Below are 14,916 nucleotides of genomic sequence, written 5' to 3' on the forward strand. Positions count from 1 at the left end.
CCCGGGATCTCAGAGCGCCGGGACGTCCCTGTGAGCTCTGCAGCATCAGCAACACTGGCCGTGATGAGTGCGATGCATCATCCCGTTCCTCTCCCGGCGGAAACCTGAGCTGGACAAAGCGGAAATGTCAGCATGCGTGTCTCTGCTTTCCTGCGCGCTGTGTGATTTGAAAGCACCGTCCCTCACAAGTGCTTGGAACGTCGTGGCGCAGTTCAGCCTCAGCCAGCAACACGCTGCACTTTGATTGGAGAGAGGGGGGGGGGGGGGTGTTTCTATGGTAGCATAGCAACAATTGCCTGGTAGCCCGCTCTGAGGTAACGCTTCTGAGCCGTCTGCTTTTCAAAGCCGCCGATCTCATCTCTGCGGTCAATGAATGGCGTGATGTACGCAGAAGTCGAGCCTTTGTTTCATCAGGCGTTTGTGTGAGATGATGGTAAAGAGTCCAGCAGATCATTGAAGCTGTTCACCTGCACCGATCTACACGTTGAAACCTCTTTGGAGGGGGTTATCAGCCTCCGTCAGGACGTTTGTTTTTTCTGCCTGAGAGTTTCTGACGTCTTTGTGCCGGGCCAGATTGAATCTTCTGGATCTGCTGCAGAGTGGAAACTGTTTCCCCTCCTGCACTTGCTGCATCAAGCGCTCTTGAGTCATGTTTGGTTTTAGCCTGCAGGTCAACGGGTTCGTGTAACTACAATCCAGCCATGACTCTGACCAGGACAAACCTCTGCCATATTCCATAACAGGCTTGTTTAGTTTTGCATTTTCCTGAGGATCTTCTTGATTGGGGTGTTTGTCAGAGCTCCAGAAACAGGAAGCTGAAAAGCACCGAGGTATGAACTATGTCATATTGTTCACATGTGAGGAGAAGGGAGGTGACCCAATAACTTACGTGTGTTAAGCAACATGGATACACTCAGAACACACTCATCTGAGGGGCTTGGTTCTCCTTGTCATAGATGCCAATTACAGATAATTGCAGTAATCACAGAATGTTGTGACTGAAGCACTATTGTGAGTGAGGCCATGTTTAGAAACCAGTGAGATCCATTTAGTGAAGGTTCCACTACAGATATACTGTGGTTCCTCTATGGCAGATGAAGTGTGGATCATATAAAAATCGAATTATTCATCAGCGAGGCGGCACACTATTACTGTCTACTTGGTGACTTTGCATGAAAAAACAAGAAGAGAAGCACCAAGCTCACCCTTCAAATGGTTGGTGAATAATTTTCATTTAAGCCATTAAAGTCTTGCATGAAGCCAGTTTATCATGTGATGGAAGACCATTAGAGCCTACTGGACTGGAGCGATTGAGAGGTGAGTTAAATAAGCAAACCTGCTGAGTCACCTGTTTATACTTCCATATCGAATTGAGTATAGGTTGCGACAGTTTTTAATGCTCTTTGCTTTGTAGCCTGCATGACTCAGGCAAAATGCAACCTCATCTTGCACCTAAAGCTCCGTACCTGAGTGGTCCTGACACAATGGGTCTGCCTGTTAAAATCAGGTAAAACCTTGACCTTTTATTTTATTATTAATATACAAGAGATTTAAGTGTCAATGTTGTTCCCATGCTAACGAAACCCTTTGAATAAAGACAAAAACCCAATCGGTGCTTCTGCTCTACTGTCACAAAAAATACTTCCTTCTCCTCACTAACTGTATTAAATGACATCAGATTTCCCCAAATACATAAAGAAAAATGTGTGCGTGAATGTGCAGAAGACATCTTGGAGAGGAAGGTGTCAAACTCTTCCCAAGAATGAAGATATCATAAACCAAAATTAAATTTGAGCCTATTGACTGATGGAATGTGACTCGATGATGATGATGTTGATGAAGAGGAGGAGGATGGAAATCATGATGAAGGTATGACACATCACTGTGTGGACCTGTCTTTTCTCTGTCCTCCATGCCTACATCCTGCCTTTGTCCCACTGACACCGCGGCGGTGCCGGCGCTCCGTTTACTCCTTTAAAAGAACCTTTGCGCATAGCCTTCACCACAACTGCATCAGCGCTGGCTGGGTTGCTTAGCAACTGGACAGCACAGAGATCCCTGAAGAAAACCTCCTCCTCTGTATGAAACACGAGCTTGCGTTATTCGTGAATTGTGATGTGCGCGTTTGCAATTTTCCAGTGAAGATGTTTGCAGTTCAAATGCAACGCACATCCGCCAGAAGGCTATGCGGGAAATAAAGAACGATTCACACCGAAAATGAATAAAGACTGTGCGTGTTCGCGTGCGTACAAGTGGGTGGCGCGTGTGTGTGTCTCTCCCAGTGTTTTGGAGAAGAAAAAAGTGCATGAAATGCATGAAACGGGCGCACACGTCTAGCATCCTAATGGCTTTCAGACTATTCAGCGCCCGAACAGCATGTCGCTGAGGAATTCACCTTAGGTGTCCCCCCACCTTCCCTCCCCTTTAAGGATATTATTTTAATATCCACTCAGAAGTCAAATAACCGGACAGGGGAGGGGGGAACAGTGGAGGTTCGTTCAGCATGTTTCCGGACTGCTCTGGCATGTGTTGAGTGTTTCCAGGAGGAGACGAGCGGAGCATATTAACGCGCACAAACGCCATTTAACGCCGGACAGCGGAGGCAAGTGGACTTCCCAAATCGGCATCTTTGATATGAACCCGACGCTGTGATACATGCACTGGCGTAGTAAGGGCCATCCATATTTCTCGGCATCTATTTTTTTCCCACCAGAGGAGTGATATAGCCTGCTCTGACGTCTGCATCAGATATTACCCAGTGCTTTTTCAATGTGCATTTTCCCCTCAGTGACTTTGCGCTGATCTCCATCAGCAGCAGCGGCAGCAGCAACAGAAACGGGGGGAAAAAAGGGAATGAAGATTTCATTTTTCTTTTTTTTTTTTTAAACCCACCTCTCCCCTTAAGCCGACCAGCATTTGCAGCTCAAACAAGTAGCTTTTAACAACATCGCATTTGTGGAATAGTCTGGCGCCGGAGCATCGCTGGAACCATGCCTCTTCTGCAGATTCGGACTGGGAAATCTCATCCACCTATTTGATCAGCGAGAGGCTGCCGTCCAGTCATTCATGCCAGTCTTTGTTATTCTCAGGCAAAGAACACTTGTCATCACTTTTAAAAGTATTGTGTGTACGCCGGACTTGTTTTTTTTGTGGTTTTCAACCCCCTGAGCAAGATGTCTGATCTTCTGGTGTTGGTCGAGGGGCTCTGTGACCTGCACGGATTTCCATAGCTGTGGAAAAAACAGCAGGGGCCAATTCACCAGATTTTTATTTATTTATTTATTTTTAGAAATATCCCTACACACAAATCGAGAAGCCGGTTTCTTGAAAACGACGTTTTGCGTAGATGTAGGCTGATTTATTCGGCATTTGGTCGAAGGCAATTTGGGTTTTTTTTTCTTTCTTTTCCGATTGCCAGTTTTTACTTTGCGTATTTTCCGGAGGACCCCTGGACTGGTTGGATTATAAGGATTTGTGGAGATGTTGGGTCGTCAAGAAGATAAATTATGTGGAATTTTCTCAGCTCTGGCGGCTTTGTCCTTCTTATGCTTTGCACAAAGGTAAGAAGACGTCGCATGGAAATGAATTAGGGGGAAAAAAGACAATATATTTATTTATTTAGTTTAAACCTGTCACACCAACAGATGTGATCGCTGGTCAATAAATGGCTGTGATGTGGCAAATCGCATTAACGGCGTAGCCAGGCCTACTTATTGAGGGTATTGCTGCAGATATCAGCTCTGATAGACGCTGATGCTGTGGTGTGCGCGGGCGTAAAAACATGCGCAGCCACGGCATCGAGCCCTATTGTCAAACGTAACCTACCCCAGATGTGAAAGCAGGGCTCCAGCCTACACATGTGCGCATGAGCCTACCTAAAATGACAGCCCTCCATCAGCCATGGCGGTTCAATGATCGAATCAATCAGCCGTTGATCGATCGATCACGCCACGGTTAGCAGCCAGAATCCATAATACCGGTAGGATCACTTGTTTTATAAGTAATATTCAAATGGGAGGCTATCATTCATGAGCTGGGGTGGTAGTTGGATCAACTCGTCAGAATTGATTGAAATTGGGGATCGGTGTAATGTTTTATTGTTGAAGATCCCATGTGGCCTCCTCTGTCTGCAGCGCAGCCCCACTTACAAGATCAGCTCGGAGATCTTAGTGATCCCATTAGAGAGAGCCCAAAATAAGCAGTGAGAGGGTTGTAGTCTGGAATGCATTTCAGGTGTCAGTGATATTCCCTCACCGAGACGCTCTCAGATGTCAGAGCCACAAGTCCCTGAAACAGCCAGCTTGATTAACAGCTGCACTATACCTACAAGCTAATTGAAGAGTGCTTCCCTGGCTGAGCCAAGGGCTGGAGCTCCTATCTGGGGAGCAATTTGAACCATCTTCCTCCCCCTCTCATGCGGCCTCACTCACTGTGCACATCTCGCACAGAGCCAGGAACCTCCGCCTGGGAGCTAGCCGTGGTAGAGCGATGCAGGCCAGCACTCATGTTGGCGCGTGGAGCATTCCGTCTCTGACAGCATCGCGGAGGGCTGTGTTTTAATAAAGATTATTATAATACACGCCCCCAAATAAGACCCGCCCCAGGAACTGAGCCACTTTATTGCTTTACTGCTCATTCTGAAGGACTGACATCAATAAAACGCTCTGACAAGTGTGTCATCATCACATCTCAGCTCATTAGATGAGAGCCAAGCACTCTACGTGCACAATGCACATCTCCCCGTGACAGCAGAAGATGACGTGGATCAACAAAGGCTCCAGGAATGATCACATCTATGGGTTATTTCAACGTTTTGCATCGAAAAGGGGGAATTTAGAGGGGGAGTTTTTGTTTCTGTCCCTTTCGGGATACCATAGCAACAGAGGGTATCAAAGGCCCTGAAATCTCACTGTACCTGAACTCAAACTTGAACGGGCTTTATACACCAGGTCAGTCCAACTGGAACATCTAGCATCATTCATAAAATGTTGCTGGGTGTTATTTTACAGTCACGCCTGTTCTGTAGAAACCTGACACTATAGAATATATACGTTTTTCCAACTAAAGAGCCGAACTGTAAGGTGAATGATTCACTGATACATCTCAGGGGCCCTGACATTTCTCTCAGCTCCGCTGGATGCCATTACGTTTCAGATGGTTGCGATCTTCCGGCTTCAGGTTGCATTTCCCGTCCTCCATTATTTAAAATTGCTCCTGTGCTTCTGCGTTCCTCCCTGCAGCTCCTCCACTGGAAACAGCGGAATGTCTGTGGCCAAGACCACCGTGGACAAGCTGCTGAAGGGATATGACATCCGTCTGAGACCTGATTTTGGAGGTACGTGGAGCTATGTGGCTATTGTTGAAGGTTTTTACAAGTCGGGGCTGTTGGTGCAGTGTTATTCAAAATCGTTGCTTTGGAATGTGTGGAAAGAGGAAGCCAGTAGAAAAAGACAGGGAATAGCTTTAAAGTGACTACTACAATGTCATTACTATGCATCTCTTCATATATCAAAGATGGCTGCTCCTCAGGAAGTAGGGCACGCATGCAGGAAAGCAATCAAACCTAGTGTTTTCTCTCTTTTTTTTTCAAACCAGGGAGAGCGAGTGCATTGAATTTTAATTATTTTCCTAATTAGAGCCACCTGGCATTGTCTTTGTGATACATTCTGAGCTTTTGATTCGGAAATCAGGGAAAACCCTTCTGTCTTATCGACTTTAACTCCTTTTTGCATCTGTTCTTCACCGTCACGCGTTTTGATGAGCACAAACAAAAGAACTGGATCATTTTACTGAAACAATCCCGATATTCGACGTCACGTCTGGAGCTTCGGGTTTCGATTCTACGCCTTCGCAAATGAAGAGTGGCACCACCGTGTACAATACATAGGATGAAATTGAATAGGACATTTCCTGTTTCATTGTTTTGACAATAGCATCTGGGGCCTGGTCTGTGCAGGGTCATTCAGTGATGACATCTTATTTCAGCGATGAATAAGGGCCTTTGTGATGGATCTCATTCAGTGTGGTGTATAATTAAACCTGCTCATTTCTATTGTTATTGGCCCTCCTGCACATGTATTCGGAGACTCACGAAATCAAAATACTAGAACAACAGAGCGCTTTATATTTCTATCATATTTAAATTCCAAAGCTGCCTTCAATGAGAGCATCCAGCCCAGTTTAATATATGTAAAACAGCTTTTATAGGATCCAAGAAAGAAAGGTTTTGTGTAAAAAGAGCATTATGCACACCACCAAACAATTCAAACGTTTGCAGATTCTCCTTTGTAATATTAATTCAATGTAGGAAGTGAATATTCATATTTTACAACCACCGATGTAGAGAATCAAAACAAGTATTGAGATGCAACAATATGGAGCACCGTGACTCATTCAGCAGCGTTTGTACAACTTAAAAGAGTTATTTGAGGGCGATCTCAACGTTTCTACGTTGGTGTCGGTCGCCTACAATCGTCTGGCTGCCCGTGAATCCTCCGGAGTGGGTGGAAAAAGGTTTGAAGAGTGAGTATCCCAGGCGGCCAGAAGCTGTGTTTTCCCCTCAGGCCGGCGAGCCACAGTCCATCATGTCTTGATATTTCCAACATCAGTCAGCTACTTGTGTTGTGACACAAGCGCGAACATCCAACCTTGTTGGAGATTCAACAAAGAGGGTTTTAATTTGGCTCAGTGTTGGACACAGACCACAGCCAGACCGCTAACAGCCAACCCGACACCCATGTTGGAAATAAAAACTACCTCAGAGGGGCAATTATTGAAAAAAATGGTCATAAAAATGGTTTTAACGTTTATACATAGTGGCCTTAAAACCTGTAAATCCAGAAGAGAAGATTATCTCTGCAGACTGTACGTCATCTCCCAAGTACTGCGACTGCAAAATTGAAAAAAAACAACAACACACAATTAATGGCAGACAAAGTATTCCTGTACGGTTTATAATAATAATCTCAATTTTGTCTTTTCCTGTAATTATATTAAAATGCGTCCAAGATATTTACTATAGATTCTGCAAAGGTTTTAAGAGGTTTTATCAAGGTTTTATTCCAAGAGGATTCTGAGAGGATTCTGGCTTCAGGGTTTTGTAAATCCCATCTCCAGACAAACTGATTCAGATGTTTTCAGCTAATATTCAAAATGGAACTTTGATTCAAAAAATGATTCAAATGCACACCACTGTTTGACAGCACATTCTTGTAAAACAGCTCTTGAGATCAAAACTTTCAGAAAAACTGATGGAGAGAAATATTCTATTCCATTCGAATTTCAGTTTTGACTGAAATCGAGATGCTAATTCAGCTACAAATAATCCACGAGGTGTTCCTGTTTTGTGCAAAGTCCCATACCTCTGACTTCAAAAGGGTTGGATTAAACCAAAATGCTCCTCTCTAGTTTCAGCAGTTTTCTGTAGTTCGGCGCCATTGGAACGCCGTGACTGCTCTGTTTTTTGATGACGGGCTGCTCTGAAGGTTTAATGACGTTTGCTTAAATGAACCTTCTGTTGAGAGAAATCCCCACTTTGATTTCGCAGGATCTGAGCTCCCTGCAACAAAAATGCAGGAATCAGCCTTGTGGGGAAGATTTCAAACACACCTCTAACCTTCCCCCCCAATAGTAGTTCCCATTTGCCCAGACTGCAGATCGCTGGACCGCTGTGTTTCCCCTGACGGAATAAAAATGACACCGGCTCAACGTTCACGGCCGCAAAGGTTTGTTCAGGTTCAAACTCTAGCGCACACTCGGCAGGTTTTGTAGACAACTAATAACTCTCCCGGTGACCATTACTCAAACGGCAACTAGCAGGAAATAACTCATCAGCAAAATCGTCCGCCGAGGTCACTGGATGTCAAAACATGTGGTCAGCCATCCTTGGACTACAGCGTTTGTCATCTATGAGAAGCAGTTTCCAGTAAATAATGGATGCTCTGCTTGGAGCCCCTCCCTATGTAACCGTGTGTAAATCTGCTCCATGTGCTGAGTGCTTTTTTTAAGTATTCGGAGCGGCTGGGAATAAACACGTACGGCCTATAGGGCAAATAAAATCATCACTTTGGGCCTTCTGCCAGACAGACATAAAATCTGCTTTTAAGAGATCGTGAGTCCTAGAACAGTTTGGAGGTCACGGGGAAGCTGCGAGTTATTAGATGGTTCTCCTTCAGTTTCCATGTGGGTGATGACATAGTCCTGCATCGCCTCCTCCTATGGCGTCTTAGAGGAAGGTACAAGAAGTCCCTCGGTGAAGTGTCTCTGTGGACCTTGGTGACAGCGTACAGGATATACTGAATGCTCGATGAGCTTGTGCAGCCAGAGCCTCCTCTTCCTGTCTTCACATAAGGTAAAGGCGTCTACAACAGGCGCAGTATGGAGCCAGCGGAGACACAGAGTATGGACACACACTCACACACACGCTATGAGCAGCTTATAGTTTGATGCGGAGTATTTGACTCATCGCAAAATCATATTCAGCCAGATGTCAGGTGGTCCGACATAAATAGAGAGGCAGAGAATGAAATCACCTCATATTCAGCCAATCAAAAGACGCTCTTCCCACCCCGGGTTTTACTTTGGAGCAGCCAAATTGCTTTTAGGTGAGTCCAGACCTGATTCCATGTGAAGGCCGCCGTTTCTCATCTCATCTGGGATTGTGGCCGCTCGCTCAAAGTGGATTGATGACCCCATCACAACAAGGTGTTTGCAGTCCGCGGCCCGCTCAGCGCCGCGGTGACAGGCAACGTGACAACGCTCACCTGTGACCTTTAGAGTGAATTCATGAAAGACAATGACATTTGCTACGTGGTTACCGATTCCTTTGCCGATGGCTCCTCGCAGCTTAGCAGCCAAGGCTCAGGGACAGGGTGCCGATCGGGGCCGGGCCAGACCGGGCCGGCCCGGGCCTGGACGGCCTGATGGGTTTTTCTGATTTCTGATCATCGTTTGTAAAAAATAATCCGGGATGGGTTTTTCAGAGTTTCCAGTATCATCATCACTGGTTGCTATAGTAACACAAGGGTGTCTGCTGCTTAGATGACTCAAGGTGGATCATTATAGTCGTTGTATTGGTTTGAATCAATTCTTCCACAGGCAATTTAACTTTGGAACATAAACATGGAACACAAACATTAAAATTACAAAAAGAGTGTTGTTCTTTGACATGTAGACAAATCTGAGCCTGGTAAATGTGAAAAATTATGAAAAAAAACAGCGATAAAATGTTTCTAGTCAATACTGCAGTGTCACCTTATGTATATATTTTTGTAGCCACAGTTACCATAAAGGTTTATTTGATGAGGTGAATCCAATCATTGAATCCAACACGAGAATCAGTAATGGGTCAATCAGGCAGACATTAGATGTATTAGTCTTAGGAAATAAATGGGTCTACATTTGAAAACACGTCTTTCCGTCCGTTGGAAACTGAGAGGGAGCGGAGATCTCACCTCAGTCACACGTTCCTCCTCTGGAGGATGTATTTTAAATCAAGCTGTCATCATCACAGGAGTGGGTTTTATAATCTCAGCTTCCACCATTTACAGGAGACATAACACAAATGCTGTGAACAGGCTGTTCTTCACACCAGATATTTCTGGATTCTTCAAAAAAGACAGTATTAAATGTTAATATAAACAGCAGTCATCTTCAGCATCCTCATGAATAAATACATAGCTAAACTGTCGTACACAGACCTTCCTCTCACGCACTGTATGTTTCATGGGAACTGCGTGTTCAGACACAAGTGCTGCTGATGATGAGGGAGCACAGAGGGAAACTGAGAGCTGCACCGCCAAATTAAGAGCACACATTTCCAGCACGAATGAGCTTCACGGGCAGAACGGATTTGTAACTTACCCAACCAATCTGAGCGAGGTTGTGGCTGCGCTAAAATCGCTCAAGTGGCCCACCGATGCATGCACAATCAGATTTGTGCATCTCCAAACCACACGCAGTGAAGACGGTGTCGGTGGGGCAGAGGTTGAAGGACGTCCCACAAGACGCGAACTCCAAAACAATCCAAAGACACTGAAAGATTTATTGTTGTTTCTCCCCTTCCACTGTCAAAGAACTCAATTGGAAAGCATTTTAGCTGTGTGTCTGTGTATGCGTGTGTGTGCGCTTGTGTGTGTGTGTTTGTGCTTGTGTCTGTGTGTGTGTCTCTGTGTGCTCACTAAAATCCTTGTCTTACCTGCGAAGTGGAGCCATTGTGCTGGGCCCCCTAACTTCAAAGGAGTGTTTAAAGGGTTAAGACATGGTTTTAAGGTTTAGGTTAGTTGGGAGGGTTAAGGTTAGGGAAGGAAGCTGGGTAACATATTAGGTCTGTAAAAGTCCCCTTACAATTTTCAATGTGAGGATGTGTGTGTATGTGTGTGTGTGTGTGTGTGTGTGTGAGAGAGAGAGAGAGAGCAATGCACACACTGTATTTGTAGTTTAGGTTGCATATTTAGGTGTTTTATAGTATTCAGCTTCTTTGCAGTGGTATTTGACCGTGTCAGCATTTGCATCATCTTTCTCTTTTTCCTATAGTCAACAAGGAAAATAATGTAGATAATCAGCACAAATGCACTTCTCTGATGCTTCCCTGAGCTACTCGGCTTCCTTACTTTGTCCTTGTCCGCTGCAATAAACTCTGATTTGGACTCGATGTTTATTAAATCGTGTTCCGTCTCGGATGTAGCAGGATTGAAAATGAATTTCTGCGAGCATATCTCAGATGCGCATAAACAAGGACAAATGTCAAATGGAAGGTGGTGGACTCAGGTAGTTTATCAAGGGTCGCTGGTGCAGATTTTGGGAGGAAACAGGGATCTTCACGTCCAAAATGATGCGTCACGTGGGACAGAAGTTTCATGCCAGAAAATGTAAAAGTGATGATTTCACCCTCACTGTAAATCTCCAATGAGCTTGTTTAAATGCAGTTTTGCTCCATTTCCTACACTTCTCCACCGTGTGTCCTGTCCGCACGACCAGTTTTATTTGAAATCTGCTCACTAGTTGCTGGTAAACCTGCCACACTTTTCCCCCGTAGCTGAACTTTAGGCGTTTTACTGGAATCGCTATTTATTGCAGTGTATCATACTGGAATTTGACACGACCCTTTAATGGTTTCAGCTGAAGGAGCATTAGTGCACATTTTGCAGTCTAACGATAACGACCACTAAGAGGCATCGATAGGTGCTGGCACCACAACTTATAAGCACCTGGATCTCTTTCATTTCACCGCTCGAATGCGCCTCATCGCCTGTTTTAGCTCGCGGCCGTGTCATCGATGCGTGGTCACCTGTCCCAGCCTGCCAGACGCAGCCTGGGCTTTACTGAGCTCATTTCCCAGCGACGCCAGTGAGTCCCAGCTGCGGCCTGATCTGGTTTGTAATGGAAAAGCGGTAAATGCAGCTATGAAACTGCAGATCGGCTGCAATAAGGCTGGTAAGCAGATCAGACGCTTAACTGACTGAGACGGAGGGAGGAGCCCAGACGACTGAGAAAAAGCAGCAACTGCACTACTTTCTATTGCATTTCTATAATGTGCTCTGCTGTAATTAGTGTAAGTGTTACTGATGTGAGGCCGTCTTTTGTGCCCATGATGCAACCCGAAGACAAGCATTTAACCGGTTCTGCTTTGTGCAGAAATCTCTTCCCACACTGAGTGATGGCTGCTTCGTTTTGCAGCCTGCTCTTTGACAGCTGCAGCCGCCACCTGATCTACGGCGGCTGTACTTTCAGGACCAGCGGACACTTTTGCAATACGGAAGACAATATCTTAGTCTGCAGGCTGCCGCACATCGAACGGTGGGCCGTTTTTGCACGGGGGGCCAGTAGCGCGGGCCCTCGTAACTCAGCCTCGGAGTAATGCCCATTCAGCGAAAACAGGAGTGCGTTGTCAGAATGTGGGGATGGATGTCGGGGCACGTAGAAGTGATATCTATCCTGATGAAGAGAGAACGCCGGGTGATTTATTCCAGGGGAAACACGGGAAGAAATGCCCGAGCTGGGTGCTTTTCCCTTCACTTAGATTTTCTATTTAAATTAAATGAGGTGTGCACGCAGGGCTGGGGGGGGGGGGGGGGGGGGGGGGGGTGGCACGCAGCAGAAGGGCCATACTTCATCTTCCTGGTCAAAGTGTTGTTTTCAGCAACTTTGAAGGGAAAAGAGAAAAATGCCGGGAGATTTGCAGCAGAATGCATCATCCTGCATGCAGGGCATTTTTAACCCCACGCTCCCTCCTCCCCCCAGCGAGACGCTTTTTCTTTTTTTTTTTTTTTGAACCTGCAGTGATTGATGAGAAGTGCGCCCTTGACAGGGGGCCACGACTGGTGGGCCAAGGGCGGGACGCAGCTCTCTCTCTCTCTCTCTCTCTCTCTCTCTCTGTCTCGCTTGTTAGACAGATAAACAAAGGAAGAAATGTCACATTTGCAGCTTGTGCAGATAGATGCCATCATCCTCAGCACCAGGAAGTCCGCCAAAAAGTCCATCTCGTTATCGGGCCGCATTATCCCCCCCCTTCCCCCCATATGCAGAAGCGTTTGTAAAATATATGGCGTAATTTGGCGTGTTGATTGTTTTGTTAGGTCTGAGTGTGGACATCATGATGTAGCTGAAGCCTAACAGCACACTCAGCATGAATGTATTCAGAACCGAAAGAAGAGTCCAATCTCTTCCTTGTGACAGCACTGACAGACATGCATCATAACAAGGCCTAAAAGCAAACTATTGAGCTTTGTCATCACAAGAAGTAAAGAACGGAGGCGGCCGGCAGTTTGTTGGCACTGTTTTTTTAAGTGTATGCTTTTAAAAGTTGATCCATTATTCAAGGTTTGTTTTTTCCCTTCCCTCCTTTCTTTTTAGCTCTATATTGATGCTGCAGGTTTCGCTGTGGCTGCTGTTATTGAGTCATCAGTTTCAAAGACGCAAACCTTCAGGGAGGGCGGAGATGTGATGATTTGACAACTTGTGTTTTTCTTGGTTTTTAATCCGACGGCGCTCTCGTGATTCCGCTCCACCTCCCTGAACCTTCCACTGGACCAGCGCTGCCCCGCGGTACAACCGGCATAGATTAACAAGGCGAGAGTTAAAGATAAAATATAAACCTCCCCTTTGAAAAGAGTGACGCTAAAAAGAAGCTGCAACGGTTCTGGCTGATACATATGGGACGACAAACAAGCTAAACAGCTTTTCAAACACGCCATCTGGCAACGGCGGTCAGTCTTCCTCAGTCTTTAAACACCCAGGGGAGAAAAAAAAGCCCAAAAACTCTCAGCGTCTTTGTTTTCCTGACACTACAGTCATGCTCCTCACAAACTATTTTTACTTGTTTTCAGTCTGTTATTTAGAGAGGATGATTTTCCCTCGTCATGTTTTCAAGCTTTGGCGTTATTATTTGTGACTTCGTTCAGTTCAGACAAATGTGTAAGATGCAAAACTCAACATTTTTCCCTTCTTCTCCTTCCTGTTAAATACATTTAACACATGGAGAAAGACTCCAGTGTAACTCAGAAGTCTCCCGTCATTTCCCACCCAAATTCAGTGTTTTTGGAAGCTATTTTTTTGACAGTAAGTTGACTTTAAACATAAATAAATCTGTGCCTGAAGCCGAACCCCTCGGTATTTCACATTTTGCTTATCTTCTCTCAATTCATGCTATTGTCTGAAACAAAACACAACTTCCTAACGTCCCACGTTGCCTTGCGAGAAGAGTTATCCCGCTGATTACATGAATGAATAAAGCATGAATCTCACCCTCCTGAGAAGTATTAGCCGTGATCTTTGACAAGAATCTACATACGATTACCTGGAGCTGGAGTAATTATGGCGGCCACGTAGCGATGTCACTGGGATTCGCTGCAGGCAGAGGGTCAGCTGGGAGCCCGTCACCCCATTAAATACCTGCTCCAAATGGCAAAGCTGCATTGCAGTAGTCTCCCAAATGGAGCAAACAAAACTGCAACAACCGTTTCATCTGGCGGCTCCGATAACATTTGTTTTTTCTGAAGCAGCAAGGAAACTCTTTTTTTAAAAATTATTATTGGCTGTTTAAACTTACAGTTGAAACTGTCCATGAGTAGGACCGTGTTTGACTTTCAAAAAATAAATTAGGGCTTTTAGTAAATAAATAATAAGTTGGGCCATAAAGGACTGATAAATGAATTATGCCAAAAAGTTTCCAAATGCCTTCCGGACAAAGGCTGCCATGAGCACAGGCTGTCCTGAAGTACCCACGCTGGGAAGCCCTTCATTTCCTCACCCTTTTAATTATTATTTAACCTTCAGCAGTTTGAATTGTTCTTACTTTCTCCTATTTTAAAGTTAAAAGCATAATTATGACCCACGTCCTCTGTTTTAATGCTGCGTTCAACCCATGCGTGCATTTATCTTTAATATAAACACATATCATTTGACATAATTTCAGGTTATGAGTGTCAGATTACACGTAGAGTCTTCTAAATGGATGCAAGCCTTCTTTACAAATCCCTCTCATCCCCTAGACTATTTTAATAACGCTCCTCATGGGATTGTAATTTATGAGCTGGAAAGTCAGCCTGTAATATGCACTGTGTTTCATAATTCACTGACAAAAATTGCTGCTTGTAAGTGGGAAGCATTGTTCATATGCAGCTTTGTAGTTGGGGATCTAAGTAGGCTTCATATATCAGGTGCAAGGTTTGTGACAGGATAGGACGATAAGATGAGGCCACCTTTACTTATCCTCTGTCTCTGTGGCTGCCTGTGATGTACTGCCTCTGCTCTCCGGCTCTCACTCATCCTTTTACTCTGTCGGCCCCGCCGTCCTTCTCTACTTCTCGTGTCAGAGCTGCTTTAATGCAGTCACTGACTCCTTCTTCCTATATGTTCATCCTAACAGCACATTCTGTAGTTGTCCAGAGGTCACGGTGCGTGGTGATACGGTACTGA

General features: G+C 45.1%; 1 protein-coding gene across 2 annotated transcripts in view; it reads left to right on the forward strand.

Moving 5' to 3' along the window:
* The first annotated feature begins 2,316 nt into the window (after positions 1-2,316).
* The window catches only part of gabrb4 (gamma-aminobutyric acid type A receptor subunit beta4), a 33,269-nt gene continuing 20,669 nt past the window's right edge, over positions 2,317-14,916 (forward strand). The window contains exons 1-2 of one of the 2 annotated variants that reach the window (XM_029848978.1): positions 2,317-3,560; positions 5,241-5,335. In XM_029848978.1, the coding sequence (XP_029704838.1) occupies positions 3,481-3,560; positions 5,241-5,335 (175 nt within the window). In that variant the 5' untranslated portion in view covers positions 2,317-3,480. The remainder of the gene's footprint in view (positions 3,561-5,240; positions 5,336-14,916) is intronic. The other variant, XM_003971178.3, reaches the window with a different exon arrangement.

The sequence above is a fragment of the Takifugu rubripes genome, chromosome 15 (genome assembly GCF_901000725.2).
Source record: "Takifugu rubripes chromosome 15, fTakRub1.2, whole genome shotgun sequence".
Lineage (NCBI taxonomy): Eukaryota > Metazoa > Chordata > Actinopteri > Tetraodontiformes > Tetraodontidae > Takifugu > Takifugu rubripes.